A 15,297-nucleotide genomic window follows, 5' to 3' on the forward strand; every position below is an offset into this window, starting at 1 on the left:
AAAAAAAAAAACACAGCCGTAGTACTTCCTGGTTTCCCTTTGTACGCGGTGACGTCACGGCGTAAAGACTCACACAACCGCATTGTTGTTGGGGGAAGAGAAGCTCGGGCAGCTGCTGAGCTCTGCCACTTCCAACTGCTTCTAAACAGTTATATCGATCAGTATTAATCCTGATCAAAGTATAACACCCGAAACCAGCTCCGTCGCCCTGGATACCTGCCGGTTACTTTCAAATTTTCCTCGGTTCGGAGCGAGCCGCGGCCGCCGTCGGATGAGCGGACTGAATGTGGATTTAACTGTCGCTTCGCTCCACAGGCCGCGCCGCCATTGCTGCTGTTTTTATAAGCTGAATTGGTGAAAGAAGTAAGGTAAGTTCACCCTCATTCTGTCCTCAGCTTTTAAAATCACCCTTGACAATCTGGACAGGTTTAAAGTCCAAAACAATTCGCGCTGCTATGGGGAAAAGCCACCTTTTCCAATCGAGGCAGTTTCTTGTGTGTTGGTCGCCATATTTCCTCCCCCTTGGCTAGGTGTAATGCTAGCAGGCTAACGTTAGCCCAGTTTGTGGACGGAGTGTCCTAATGCGTTTAACCGGTGACCGAAGAGGCCGTCGCCTGATGAGAGGACACCACCGGGTTGTCTTTTCTAGTAACAAACCCTTGTTTCGTATAACGGTGTCACTTTGAAGCAGATTTGATTAATCACACAGATGAACGTTGAGGTTCGGTTAAGGGGAGCTAACGTTAGCCGTGGCTAGCAGGCAGCGTTCAACAAAAAGTCAGGGGGGACTGTCAGCTGAACGAGCTGAAGCTGCTACTGCTAGCCGATTATATTTAACAACAATCGGCTCTTAGCGGCTTCAGTTAGGCTAGCTGAGAGGAACACAGGCTGGCTGTAGACGGTGGGGGGGTGTGCTGCTCTCGGTACGCGTCTTTCATTCATCCAGTGATCGTTATCACAGTCAGTCTGTTTTCGCCCCCGTACTAGCATTAAAAGTACATTCAGTAGGATGACGGAAAGTGTGATCTCCTAAGTAAAGAGGCGTAAACTGAACTTCATGTTGCGTGTGAGGCTACAATTATTGTTGTTGCATCCTGGTTTTAGCTGCACAACAGAGGCTGTTTAAATCAGCTTTATTATTATTATTATTTATTTATTATATATTATTATTTTGTTTTTAGCATCTCCCAGTTTACTAACGCAGTGCAGAGAGCATATTCAGTGTAACAGGAGGAAGGTCCACAAGGCTGGAAAGACTTCTCATAAACTCGTCAGTCAGTAACATCTTTGATCTTCGGTTAATTATTAAAGGAATTCTGTAAGCAAAATGTTTGACATTCTTTAGATCATGGACCAGGTATGTGCTGGTTTAACTGAATATCTCCTGAGTAGGTGTGTCAGACAAGGCTGGACATTTAAACATGTCAGCTCGGACTCTGGGCAACTGTGATGGACATTTTCAGTGTTTCCTGATTCCATTTTATAAATCATACGAGTGATCACTTAATCGAGGAAATAGACGCTGGATCCGTTAGATAAAACAGTTCGAGCACTACTGTTGACACAAACATGGAATTTGACTCCTTTTCAGGAGCTGTCAATGTACTAATACACAGTGCAGGACAAACAAAGTAGTGATGTAATGCATGGCAGTGTGTCTTCTCTCTTCACTTTCATTTTAGGTTTTCATTTTTCATTCTAAGTTTGCATTGAAAGCTTTGTCGGCTTCTGACTGTTGCTGGCATTGATTGGCTAGTCCCTGATTTAGGTCAGGAGGCTCCTAACTGTCTCTAACAGGTCTCTGTTTAACACTGCTGCATTTAGCAGTTGAGCATATTTTTCATGGGTAAATGATCATATTTACTTTCACACTACATTTAAACGTAAGTACTGGAAATAGTTTTGATATCAGTATTGAAGATCAGGAATCATAGTGGTGCAGATGTCAGATATTTTCAAATAATACTCACCGGGCACTCACAGGAGTGAGAAATACTGCAGTATCTTAATTCTCCCATCAGCAGTGTCCAGAAGCACATTCTCCACACCGGTCAACAAGCGATGCTATTCCTCTGCTGTGATCACACATTGGGCTGATCTTTATAGTAACCCTGTAAATTTCTAACGTAAAGATTTTTTTATGTTCCTGAGTGCATTTATGATTTTGCAAACCCACTTTAGATCCACTTCCATGTGACAAAAGACCCCTGAGACCCCTGACTGGAGACATTTCCTGTGTCTGTCTGTTTAGGGGACTTATGGCAGGTGCTCTGTCTGTTCATTTCAATGGGAGAAGTAAACATGAGTACAGATTATGACCGATTCTCGTGCCCCATTTCACAAGTTAAACTTCTTCTGATTATTAACCGGCATTTTTCGGACCGCCAGACCAGGAGAAACTACACCCACTTACGAGACAGGAAGTGTATACCATTGCACACCACTGGCACAGCTTAAATGGGTTATCTTATTGTTCTACAATATCTTTGGTAATGTTAACTTATTGGCATGACAGTAGCTGAAGTAACCTAATGGAAACACAGCCGCTGAGGCGTAGTGAGAGGCGGAGCAGACGTGGTTTCATTAAAAGTGGGTTGGACAAATGATAGATGTTTCCAAGATAAGTGGGTCGCGCTCCTTCTGCATCAGTAAAGTTGAAAGGACCATCATCGTGTGTGATGATCTGTGGGGAGGGATTCCTCTGCCTGCGAGCGTGTGCTCGTCTTTCTCGCTCTCTGTTTTTACACAGCTGTCAGATATGAGGAATAACGTTATGATCGCAAACTGCAGTGATAGTATTTCTAATGAATATTATGGGTGAGCAGTTTTTGATATTGCATCCTGGGGGAGAACAGCAGACAGAGAGGCAGGAAAATCAAAAGTGTTTGCAAGCATCAGATGCATATTTAATCATTTATCAGAAGCAGATTGTTTATATCATATAATATATCATTTATATGATAAGAATTGATCATCTGTGTGTTTCCTTGACAGGGTTGCTCACAGAGAAAGTAAAACAGATACTGAAACAGTTGCTGCAGATCATGAGCTGTCTGTTGTTTACATTCATTATGATAATGTAGGTGTTTTCTTACATGTGAATGTGACATGAGACAGTGATCAGTAACTGCAGGCCAGGTTGCGGAGGCTGAGAGGTACGTTCCTGACGGCTGTTTTGCATGTGTTGATGTGATTAAGGCATTAAACAGAGTTCAGTTTTTCATTAAATGGGTCTAAATCATACAGCACATCAACTGGGTGATGGCCTCGAACTGGAGTGCAACATATTTTTTGCGTATGCACATTAACCTGTAGACCGACATGTGTAACTGGTCAAAAACATTCGTGGCAGCGGGCCATTTAACTGTTGACCGTTGACATCCCTGGTCAGTCGTGTACATGCAGAAATATTGCAGGAAACTTCAAACAGAAGCCACAGAACAAACATAAAACACTGGAGCTAAAAGTTGTGTATTTTGTTTTTACGTGTTTCTTTTGCCCTCTGTGATTGAAGGTTGGAGGAGGTGCTGACACCCTTGTGTAAACACATTTGCTGCCCAACATTGTTCCTGTCAGGCAGCATTGAGGGTTAAGACTGTTAATCATTATTGCACGAGGTTTTGTTAGATCCACCATCCACTGCTCTCTGTGCTAGTTGTTGCTTCACAGGTGAATTATTGACATGAAAAACTGTCCGTGTTCATCAGTTGCTGCCACATCACCTTCGTGAGTCATTGACACTGTTGTTTCCTCTGTTTCGTTTTCAGGGTTTTTACATCTTCAGGATGAAGAAAAAAGGTCGACATCACCGCCCAGCGGAGGTGAAGAGGGACTCCTCTCCCATCAAGCCGTCGCCCAACCGGGAGACGCTGACATACGCGCAGGCTCAGCGAATAGTGGAGCTGGAAGTGGACGGCCGAGTGCACCGGCTCAGCATCTACGACAAGCTGGATGTCATCACTGATGACGACCCCACCGCTCAGGAGATCATGGAGTGCAACAGCAACAAGGAGAACAACGAGAAGCCCCAGCAGGTCCTGGTGCGGTCTGTGCGCCTCAAAAACAACCAGCAGAAGAAGAATGCAGCGCTGACGGCCTCGCACGGCGGCATCGGTACGCACGGTAGTGCAAGCGGCCTGCTGGAGCCAAAGGTTAGAACGGTTGAATACAATCTGCCGGTGGTGCCACGGAGGCCGGCGGCGTATTACAAATACACCGAGAGGACAGCAGAGGACCTGGATGAGGAGGTGGAGTATGACATGGACGAGGAGGACTATGCCTGGTTGGAGCTAATTAACGAGAAGAGGAAGAGCGAGGGCATCAGCCAGGTGTCGCACAACCTGTTTGAGTTCCTCATGGACCGCTTTGAGAAGGAGTCGTACTTAGCCACGCAGGGTCAGAGCGACCTTCAGTCGCTGGTGGACGAGGATGCCGTCTGCTGCATCTGCATGGACGGAGACGGAGCCGACAGTAACGTAATCCTCTTCTGCGACTCCTGCAACATCGCCGTGCACCAGGAGTGCTACGGGGTGCCGTACATCCCCGAGGGTCAGTGGCTGTGCCGCCACTGCCTGCAGTGCTCGTCACGGCCCGCCGAGTGCGTCTTCTGTCCCAACCGAGGCGGAGCCCTGAAGAAGACTGACGATGACCGCTGGGGTCACGTGGCGTGTGCTCTGTGGGTGCCCGAGGTCGGCTTCTCTGACACGGTTTTCATCGAGCCCATCGATGGTGTCCGTAATATTCCACCGGCGCGCTGGAAGCTCACCTGTTACCTGTGTAAAGAGAAGGGTGCCGGAGCGTGCATCCAGTGCGATAAGATCAACTGTTACACTGCCTTCCATGTCAGCTGCGCCCAAAAGGCTGGCCTCTACATGAAGATGGAACCTGTGAAAGAGGTGACGGCGTCCGGCGCCGCCACCTTCTCTGTGAAAAAGACAGCCTACTGCTGCAGCCACACGCCGGAAGGCTGCGACCGCCGGCCGCTCACCGTCTATGAGGAGCCGCACCCGAAAAATGGAGCATGCCACAAGAGGGCCGACAAGAGGGGGAAGGCCCGGGCCAAGGGGTGGCAGAAGAAGAAGAGTAAGAGAGACCCCGAACCAGAATCAGAACCCGAGACCCCCACCAGCTCTGGGCCTAGTATCACCGCGTCAAGGTAAGCAGGCAACAGGACCAGAATGCACCTCACATTACTTATAAGCCAAATTTTAACTTCAATTAATACACTTTCTAACTCCTGATTTTAGAAGAATAGTTTGTAAAAGTAGTGAACTCTTGCACATTATCAAGTTTCAGGAGTCCAATCATGTTTGAGATAATTATGTCAATAGCTGATATGAACAAGTCGACACAGTTCAAACCTGGAAATGAAAGAAACTGGATGGATGATACAGAACAAGTGATTTTTATCAACAACAGAAGATCCAATAATGAATCATCAAGCAGTCAAGTTCGTATTTTCCCAGCTTCCTGATCCAGAGTCACTCAGTGTACACTAATGGGCTCAGAGATCCACTCATTCCCGGTCAATGAGACCCAATTCCAGATCCAGCTTTTTTTTTTAATAAGTCTTGTTCAGTAAAGCCTGTTTCTGGTCATTTTTTAATCGGTCATAAACTAAACAGAAGCCTGATGAGTCAAGAAACAGGGGCAGTCGGGTATCTGTTCATTAATATCTCTTTCTGTGTTCATGCGCGTCAGTTTCGACACCATCCTGAACCAGGTGGCGGTTCAGAGGAAGCGTCTGTTTGTCGAGCGGGTGCTGAGCTACTGGGTGCAGAAGAGGCAGTCGAGAAACAACGTGCCGCTGATCCGCCGGCTGCAGGCCAACCCTCAGCCACCCAAAGCCAAGCAGATGGTCAGTGCCGCTGACGCCGGTGGCGTCTGCCAGCGGAGCGTTTCCTTTAATGTAGCTCTCGCTGACATGAAGTGTGTGTGTGTTGTGCAGGACCGCGTGGAGACAAATCAGGCACTGAAGGAGCAGCTGAAGGAGTGGCACCGCCTCCGTCACGACCTGGAGCGAGCTCGCCTGCTGCTCGAGCTCATCAGGAAGAGGGAGAAGCTGAAGAGGGAGGAGGTAGAGTCACTTCCTCGTCTCTCAAAGCTGAACTCTGAACTATAAATGATGACCGTAGATTCCCTGTGTAGATGTATGTTCACACCACACAGCTTGGCTGCCCCCCCCACGTGCTGATGTTTGATGGAATAGAAAAAAAGTTACTTTTAGTAATGGTTTCTTCATCAATTTGAATATAAAATGTTATTAACTCATCAGTATATATATGTGTGTAACTGCTTTCAGTTTCACCAAAAATCCCCAGATTTCACTGATAAATTTAATTTCTAATAAGTTCTAATTCAAATCTCGACCACTCGACTGTTTGTGTAGTCTTTCTTTTATTTGCTTCAAACACAGAACATACTGACACAGTCAGGCACAGTCGGGCACAGTCGGGCACAGTCGGGTTCAGTCGGGTTCAGTCGGGTTCAGTCGGGTTCAGTCAGGTACTGTCGGGCACAGTCGGGCACAGTCAGGCACAGTCGGGCACAGTCAGGCACAGTCGGGTACAGTCGGGTACAGTCGGGTACAGTCAGGTACAGTCAGGTACTGTCAGGTACAGTCAGACACAGTCGGGTACTGCCAGACACAGTCAGACACAGTCGGGTACTGTCAGGTACTGTCAGGTACAGTCAGGTACAGTCAGGTACTGTCAGGTACAGTCAGGTACAGTCAGACACAGTCGGGTACTGCCAGACACAGTCAGACACAGTCGGGTACAGTCGGGCACAGTCGGGTACAGTCAGGTACTGTCAGGTACAGTCAGGTACAGTCGGGTACTGCCAGACACAGTCAGGTACAGTCAGACACAATCGGGTACAGTCAGACACAGTCGGGTACAGTCGGGTACAGTCGGGTACAGTCGGGTACAGTCAGACACAATCGGGTACAGTCAGACACAGTCGGGTACAGTCAGACACAGTCAGACACAGTCAGACACAGTCGGGTACAGTCGGGTACAGTCAGACACAATCGGGTACAGTCAGACACAGTCGGGTACAGTCAGACACAGTCGGGTACTGCCAGACACAGTCGGGTACTGCCAGACACAGTCGGGTACAGTCAGACACAGTCAGGTACAGTCAGACACAGTCAGACACAATCGGGTACAGTCAGACACAGTCGGGTACAGTCAGACACAGTCGGGTACAGACGGGTACGGTCAGACACGGTCAGACACAGTCAGACACAGTCAGACACAGTCGGGTACAGTCATATCTCATCCTGCTCACATGTATTGAAACTTTTCTGTTCTCTCGTCAGATGAAGCAGCAGCAGTCAGTGCTGGAGGTCCAGCTGACCCCCTTCAACATCCTGCTGAGAGCCGTGCTCAGTCAGCTGCAGGAGAAGGACCACTACAGTATCTTCGTTCAGCCCGTCAGCATCAAGGAGGTCTGCAACCATTTCAGTCTGATTCACTGTTCATCAATAACACTGCAGCACTTCTGTGATCCCATAATGGTCCACAGTCAGGGTTTGTATATGTCAACAAATGCTTCTCACCAATTACTCATTGACTTCTAAAAGCACTCGCTAATGCTGTGGGCAGAAGGTGACCGGTCTTGGATATCATTGTTTTAGTCAGGGTCCCCGGGTGAGCCCGTCAGTCACTTCCTGTCTACATTTACTACTACTACTTTCCACTCTATTAATTCAGGTGTGGTGCCAAGGTGATACCCTATGTATAATTTTACTTTATTTGCCACTATTGGCACAGCTAGAGACCTGGTCATGAGTTTTCCTGCACCGTTCATTTGTGCTGGAAGTGAAAGATGAAGCGAATGTTGATTCTAACCAGGGTTTTGGTTAGTAAATCTTCACAATCTGCAGCCTCCAATGTGTCTTTGTGTCTCCTGCAGGTTCCTGATTACCTGGACCACATTAAGAACCCCATGGACTTCTCCACCATGAGAAAACGCATCGACGCTCACGGCTACAGGAGTCTGGAGGAGTTCGAGGACGACTTCAACCTCATCATCTCCAACTGCATGTCGTACAACGCCAAGGACACGTTTTTCTACAAGGCGGCTCAGCGGATGCAGGACCACGGAGGGGTCATCCTCCGCAGGGCCCGCAGAGAGGCCGACAGAATCGGCTTCGACTTCCACAGCGGGCTGCATCTGCCCGAAGTCCCAAAACTGGAGGCGCCACCCCCCTTCTCCTGGGAGGACGGTATGTGGGAACAGAACATCTATCAGTGTCAGTGTTGATAAAGCATTGACTGTTTCAGAAATTACTCCAATAAAATCTCCAAACATAAGAAAAGGTTAGATAAAACTTTATTTATCCCCACCTGTGATAGCATTGGGAAGAAAAATAGCCACAGAGAACGAGAAAATTAAAAAAACAAAATAAAAAGTTGACTATTTATATGTACGTATCGTACAAGCAAAATGAAATTTTAGAAGAAGAAAAAAAGCATTGCCGCAGTGACTGTGGGGAAAGAAAATATGCTGCCTTCAGTTGCGGAGTGAAAGCTGACAGTCATGTGACTCTCTCTCTCTCTCTCAGTGGACCGTCTGCTGAGCCCCGCCTACCGTCAGCTGACCCCTCTGGAGGATCAGCTGAAGGAGCTGCTGGAGAAGCTGGACCTGAGCACGGCCATGAAGCACAGCCCGTCCCGCAGCAAGAGGCTCAAACTGTTGAAGAAGACGATCATGGAGGTCCGCAGCGAAATGAGCCTGAAGAAATCCCTCCCAACGCCGACGCCGCCCGCCACCCCGGAGCCCGACCCGACCCCCGCCGAGTCAGAGGAGAAACCACTACACGAACCCCCGGCGGACCCCTGCACGCCTCAAGAGGAAAAGTCTTTACCTCCGCCATCGTTAGAGCTGCTAACCTCACTGTCGCAGCTCGACGCCTCGCCCAGCGACTCCGAGCCGCCCCCTCTGAACGCCGTCAAACCGAGCGTGGATCACACTCCCATGGAGCTCGACGGCGACGCCGACACATCTACCTCAGTGCCCCCGGACACCCCCAACGGGCACATCCCAGACCCACTGCTTCTCAACGGCGACCTCCACACCGAAGCCTCTGGCACCTGCAACCGACGGACCAACAACCTCTTCCGCAAGTCCAAGAGCGCCAGCCCCCAGAAACCCCCCAAGGCCCAAGAGGCAGCAGCCGCGTTGCCGCCGCCCCTGGGCGCCAAAACGTTCCTGTCGGTGGTGATCCCTCGATTAGAGACGCTCCTTCTACCGAAGAAAAGAACGCGCAGCAGCAGCGCGGACGGCGAGGAGGATGAGGAGTCGCCGATAAAACGCCTCGGCACAGGTACTCACTCAGATAACGGCTGTCCCGTTTCCTTTCTCAGCCAGCCACCCAGAGACAAAATGACTGGGATGTTAGAGAGGTCATTTAAAGAGGACCGTCGTACCGTAACCCTGCACCACACTCTGCTGTCACGCTGTTTTTTTTCTTCAGGAATAGCGAACGGTTTTGTAGTGGAGGAGGAGGAAGTCACGCCGTCTCCTCGCCTGCTGGAGCCTCGCCGGCGCTGCGCCTCTGAGTCGAGCATCTCCTCCAACGGAAGCGTCCTCTGCGGCACGAGGTGAGTTCAGGAGGAAACATGTCGTCTTTAATCACCGGGCTGATCTGTAATCAGGTTTAATTCAACACTGAAGACGAGATAAAAACAGTAACACACATCAAACGGGGACACATTAAATCCAGACCATTCCACCAAACCGGATGACACTTTTTTCATCCAGCTTTGCTCTCTTCTCTTCAGCACCGTCATTCTGACTAAAGGCGGGAAAGGCCGGCCGGCGGCGCCTCGACGGAGCACCGTGGACGACAAAAGCAATCTGATTACCTGCATCGAGAACGGAGAGTTCACCAAAGCGGCCAAGATCTCTTCAGGTGAGACGGCAACGAGTCGTGTGATGAATGCGCATGAAACGGCATGGCACGCTTTGATTGGTCAGCTCTCCCCCCCCCCCCCCCCCCCCCTGTAATTTTACTAATGCTGTTTATGTGACCCAAAGAGCAGTGAAGTCAAACATCCAGGCTCTGAAGTCTTTAAAAGACCGAACCTGCAGCTCCCCACACCTCATCACACTAATGGAGTCAACCTCAGGGGGTCCTGAGGTCCAGGGGCCTCGGGGGGCCTAGATGAAGTCAGCAGAGAATAAAGATGCAGGTTTAAGCCATGAAAGAAGTAAAGACAGGAAACCTGTGATGGACAAGGAGGAAGTGAAGTGAAGTCAGTTATTTCTCTGTGAGACTGTGATGTCAGCAATGTGCAGTCAACACCTGTGTGTGTGTGTGTGTGTGTGTGTGTGTGTCTCTGTCTCTGTATGTGTGTCTCTGACCCTTGGTAACCTGCCTGTTGTCGTCCCTGTAGAGGTGTGGACACCCACTGCTGCTTGTCCGTTTGTTCTGGAGCCTCTTAAACTAGTTTGGGCTAAATGTAGTGGATATCCGTCCTATCCCGCCCTGGTGAGTGAGTGTCGGCCCCTTCTGTGTCTCATTACCCATCAGCCCCTCTGCCATTGTGCGTGCTGTAGCTCGTGATTTGTGCTCAGGGCCGTGCGGGAGCCCCCGGCCGTGCGGGAGCCCCCGGCTGGCCGATCATGGACCGCTTGGTGTGTGTGTCGTCGGCCGCTTCGCTCAGAGCGTTTCTGGCTCGACTTGGCCTCGCATGCTTTCGTGTCTTGAGTGTCTCTGAAGCGTCCTCCGCGCGGCCGCCGCCGGCGGGTCGTACTCCGCGGCGTTGCTGCGAGGAGGCCGCTTCACTCAGTCTCCCCCCCCCCCGCCTGTTTTTGGCCTTCACAGATCATGGACCCCAGAGTGCGGAGGACAGCGCATCAGCACAACGGGGCGGAGCTTCCCCAGCCGCCGCCGGACGTTCTCAAAGCCGGAGAGCGGATGCAGTTCAGGTCCGCAGAGAAACTCTTCCTCGTCCACTTCTTCGACAGCAAGCGCAGCTGGTGAGGACCCCCCCGCCTCACTCTGAAAAATGTGGGGATAAAATAATCAAAGTGTTTTGATGTTTGTTTGGCAGCGGACACATGTGGCCCCCAGAGCGTCCGTCCAGTTACACCCACGTCTCTTCTCTCCTCAGGCAATGGCTTCCTAGATCCAAGTTGGCCCCCTTCGGGATCAACGAGACGCTCGACAGAATCAAGCTGACGGAGGCTCGCTCCTCCTGCGTCCGAAAAGCCGTGCGGCTCGCCTTCGACCGAGCGACGAACCACCTGCGCCGCGTCGGCGGCGAGCCGGAGCCGAGCGCCAACCTCACCGTCACGGACTGAACCCCCCCCCCCCCCGCCCCTTCTCCGCCCCACACCATCTGTGAAATCCTCCCATCATCCATCTCTCCTCTGTGTCCTTTCAGCTTTTTGTTTTGAGCACCCCCCCACAGCAGAGACGCTCAGTTCCTGTCTCATACGCACAACAAACACACACTCATCATGTTTACCATTTCCTGCGAACTGGAACCGGATCGTCTTCGTCTCCCCCCACGTCTGTCCCCGACGTCCAGAATACTGTAGCTTTGACGGCCGTCTCGTCTATGCAACGAAAACAACTCGGTTAGCGGGTGCAAAAAAGACAAAGTAAAATCAAAAGCTGGGCCGTGAGGAGCGAAAACTCGCGGAAACCTGTTGAATGTGTCAGAGTTTGACCTCTGACCTCCTTAAATGTGCTGCAAGACCGCTGCGACAGTCCCGCCGCCACAGAAGCTCCATCAGCGAGCGTGGACGCAGCGGCTCCTGTAAATATCCTGTACGAGGCCTGACACTAATTTATTCACTCCCTCGGCTTGTTGGGGTACACGGCGTTCACATATTTATAGAGTCCGAGGTGATGACCCCCCCGGTCGCGGCGGTCTTTCTGCTGGTGCTATCTCTCCGGAGAGAAACAAACATGCATACTGTAACGAACGTTTGATTTCAGCTCCTTTTTTACCGTTTTTGTAAGTTATTGAGTTCTCAAGCTTCAAGTTCTCTCGTCTTCGGCATTAAATCTTTTTGTGTCTGCGTCCATCTTTTTTTTTTTTACCTGAATGTTTTTACTGGACTACTTTTTCTGTTTGTACATATTTATATAAAATCTATATAGATGCTCTCAAAAGTTTAAAATGCCTAAAGTGCATCATTCACACCAAAACCAAAAAGTCTGCTGCCCACACGTTTCCACTAGTGTGTTTCTGTCTTTTTTTTCTTTTTTTTTTACAGTTTTGTTGTGTTTTTTAGGTTTTTGGCCTTTTCGTTCGAGTGCTGTGATGAGTTCAAGTCTTCTGTAAAATGTCACAGAATCATCTTTTCCGCCTGAACTGATCTACAGTCAGCTGTAGGAGAGAAGAGAATGTGCCTGTACTAATTTATTGTAAAGCAGAAAATGTATATGCATTACTTTATAGAGAGAGTATTGTAAGAAAATACTACGGGCACACGAGGAGCCGTGTGCAGAGGCCCTTCCTCTTCTGTTGTTTTGTGACTTTTTTATTTTTTAATTAATAGCATTAAGTCTGAGCGGTGAGGTGATAGTGTTTGATGTTTTATTTTGGCAGGGTAGCGATGGGTAGACTTCCTGTTTCGTTTGGCCCCTCTGGATGTGGATGTCGTGTGTAAATAGATTTGGTACTTAGCTGATTCTCTGGGAAAAACCACAGTTATAGCCAACGGGAGCGGAAACCAGCCGACGGCGGGCCGGTGGGATTTTTTTATACTAAAACACTGAAAAATTAAAATATGTTATTGAATCACTGAGTGAACGTGTCCTGGTTTTATTATCCTGTTTTTGTGCATTTTTAATTTATATTCCAGTTATTCTTTGACTCGTATTACTCTTATTCTTACTCTGTTATCTTGTGTCCTATTTTACTCATTACATTTTAATTTTTAATTTTTTTTATAATTTTTTGAAACTTTTTGTTTAAGTTTCATTTTTGTTCTTTGAAGTTTTTGGTGAATTTTCTTTTATTTTGATATTTTTTAAATAGCCTATACTATATTCTGTTTTTTATGGTTTTGTAAATTGTTTTTATTATAGGAATGTAATTTTAATTGTTTTTACACATTTTTATGACAATCATGAAACCTGCTTTTCGACATGTTATATGCATGAGCAGAATTATTCTCAACATATTATACTTTAAGTCTAAGAAGTAAAAGTAAGACAAGAAAAAAGAACAAAATTAAAGAAACCCTCCCTTCAACCCGTCATGAGATGTACCCACTGATAACACGTCACAGAGGATTTAATTTTGAATTTAATTTATTGTGAAATTGAGAAAAACTAATTTAGAATGATGCTGATGAGGTGGTTGGTCCTAAATAGCTGTACAGGTGTCCACCCTCAAAAGAAACCAGAAACTAATTAATAATTTATAAAGTAATTAAGTCCTAAAACAAATACTATCGTCTTCTAAAGCACTGAACATATCAACAAACTGATCATCACCTCATTACCTGCACATCATTACCTGACCACAAGGGGGAGCTGCTGTTCCGTGTGAAACAGCTGATGACACACACAGTGGACACACTGCAGTCTGAGCAGTTACAGCTCAGCAGCTCAATAAAAACTCAGGCCTTCGTTAAATCAAGATGGTTTTCACACGGTTTGGTGTGTTTGACCTTCGTTTCAGACATTTGACAGCAAACAGAAGACAACAGGTCGTACCCACAGGTACATTTACCCAATCAAAACGGCTCAAGCTGTCATGCTACACGGCGGTTGTGTGTGAACAGCCCAACCTCTTGATTGGATTGAGATGTGGGCTCTGATTGGCTCACTCCAGGACATTCACATCACCGGTTTGAAGCCCCCCCTGTGTAGCTTTGGAGCTTTTGTGTTCGTGTTCGTCATCTTGTGGCAGATTTCTTGCTGTGAGAGGATGAGGAGCCCTGAGTTTAACCACGCAGCTGATACACGGAAGTTCAATCTGAGCATCAAATGGATGGAAACGGAAATTAATTTGCATTTTGATGTAACCACGTGATTGTAAACGCGCTTGAGAATGACTCAGTGGGCTGCGACCCCAAGTGGAAACCTGCAGGAGCAGCAGAAACTGGATGGATGGATGATCATTGGTTGTTCTGTTGCTACACCCATCGAGGAGGAACCCAACCAATAAAATGATTTCTGCCAGTCAGAGTGTTTACGTGACTTTCATTCGGTTAAAATCTGCAGCTGCTGCGTCCCTGTAGGTCCAGATCTTACAGTCCTGTATCCTGTGAGTATCTGTGGTGGTCATATCTGCTCAGTGTATTTCAGCTGCTGTTGGTATAATTTATAGTTTATTGTTTAGTATATTTTCATTTCTGGTATATTTTTACTGCATGTTGGTTTATTTTATTCTAGTATCTTAATTTTATTTTAGAATTTTTATCTTGCTTATTATCTAACGTGGGGGCTGCAATGAAAATTCCATTGACGTCATGCTCAATGACAAAGAAATCTTGAATCTTGAATCTCGATCTTGAATATTTAGCTGACGACTCATCATTTTCTTCTAATTAACAGATATTTTGGGCATCCTGAGCTCGTCGTCCAGCTCAGCCACACGCAGCCTCTCGGGGTCTCGTGGGGGTTAAAATGTGTTTGAAGCTGGAGATAATTATCCATGAATGTGGATAATTAACAGTGTCCAGCTCATAAATAAACACGTTTCCTCTGCACACGCAGCATTAAAGCAGCAGACGCCGCTGGAACAGATTCCAGGCCAGCAGTCGGTTTGGGTGGGATCAGACTCCCTGAGAGGAGGGGCATTTTGTCGGAGTTCCTCTGGAAGCTTCTTCTTCTGCAGATTATTGATGATTGATGATTTCTCCCACATCTGGAACGGCGTGCAAAAGAGGTGTCTCCATTATTTTGTCCAACCCGTTTATGCCAATCAGAGTAGGCTAAATAATAATAATAGTAATAAATTTCATATTTATAGAACCTTTCATGTGGCAGAACTGCAGCTCAAAGAGTTTTAGAACAACAAAATCACATAAAAAGAAAATTAATGTCAGATAAGATGAAGAATAAAACTCTCTTGATGATCAGACAAAGAGCGAGAAGGAAGTCAGGAGTAATGAAATAAACGAGTCTGAAAGCGTGGAGGTTTCAGGTCGTATCAGGCAGTCAGAGCTCGTTAAAGGCTGAAGTAAAGAACAGCGTACTCTTATACTGAAATTCATTCACACTTCCCCCCTCTTGATCACACGTTGATCACAATCAACGCGAACACAAACATTTCCGAGCACAAACTTGTCGGTCATTAATAGGTGATGTGCGGACAGTGG

At 47.7% G+C, this 15,297-nt stretch overlaps 1 protein-coding gene across 2 annotated transcripts; it reads left to right on the forward strand.

Annotated features, from left to right (window-relative positions):
* Positions 1 to 94: 94 nt before the first annotated feature.
* On the forward strand, positions 95 to 12,771 carry LOC121607960 (bromodomain-containing protein 1-like). Of its 2 annotated transcripts, none has more exons than XM_041939034.1 (11): positions 95 to 368; positions 3,768 to 5,155; positions 5,701 to 5,857; positions 5,948 to 6,076; positions 7,322 to 7,450; positions 7,918 to 8,230; positions 8,570 to 9,331; positions 9,482 to 9,608; positions 9,789 to 9,919; positions 10,835 to 11,020; positions 11,124 to 12,771. In XM_041939034.1, the coding sequence occupies exons 2-11, from the start codon at positions 3,786 to 3,788 to the stop codon at positions 11,189 to 11,191; spliced, it is 3,372 nt and encodes a 1,123-aa protein (XP_041794968.1). In that variant the 5' UTR covers positions 95 to 368; positions 3,768 to 3,785; the 3' UTR covers positions 11,192 to 12,771. The 2 variants fall into 2 exon arrangements, with proteins under 2 accessions (XP_041794968.1, XP_041794969.1); XM_041939035.1 differs by having other exon boundaries at positions 10,835 to 10,989; positions 11,124 to 11,280.
* The last annotated feature ends 2,526 nt before the right edge of the window (positions 12,772 to 15,297 follow it).

The sequence above is a fragment of the Chelmon rostratus genome, chromosome 6 (genome assembly GCF_017976325.1).
Source record: "Chelmon rostratus isolate fCheRos1 chromosome 6, fCheRos1.pri, whole genome shotgun sequence".
NCBI classification, from domain to species: domain Eukaryota; kingdom Metazoa; phylum Chordata; class Actinopteri; order Chaetodontiformes; family Chaetodontidae; genus Chelmon; species Chelmon rostratus.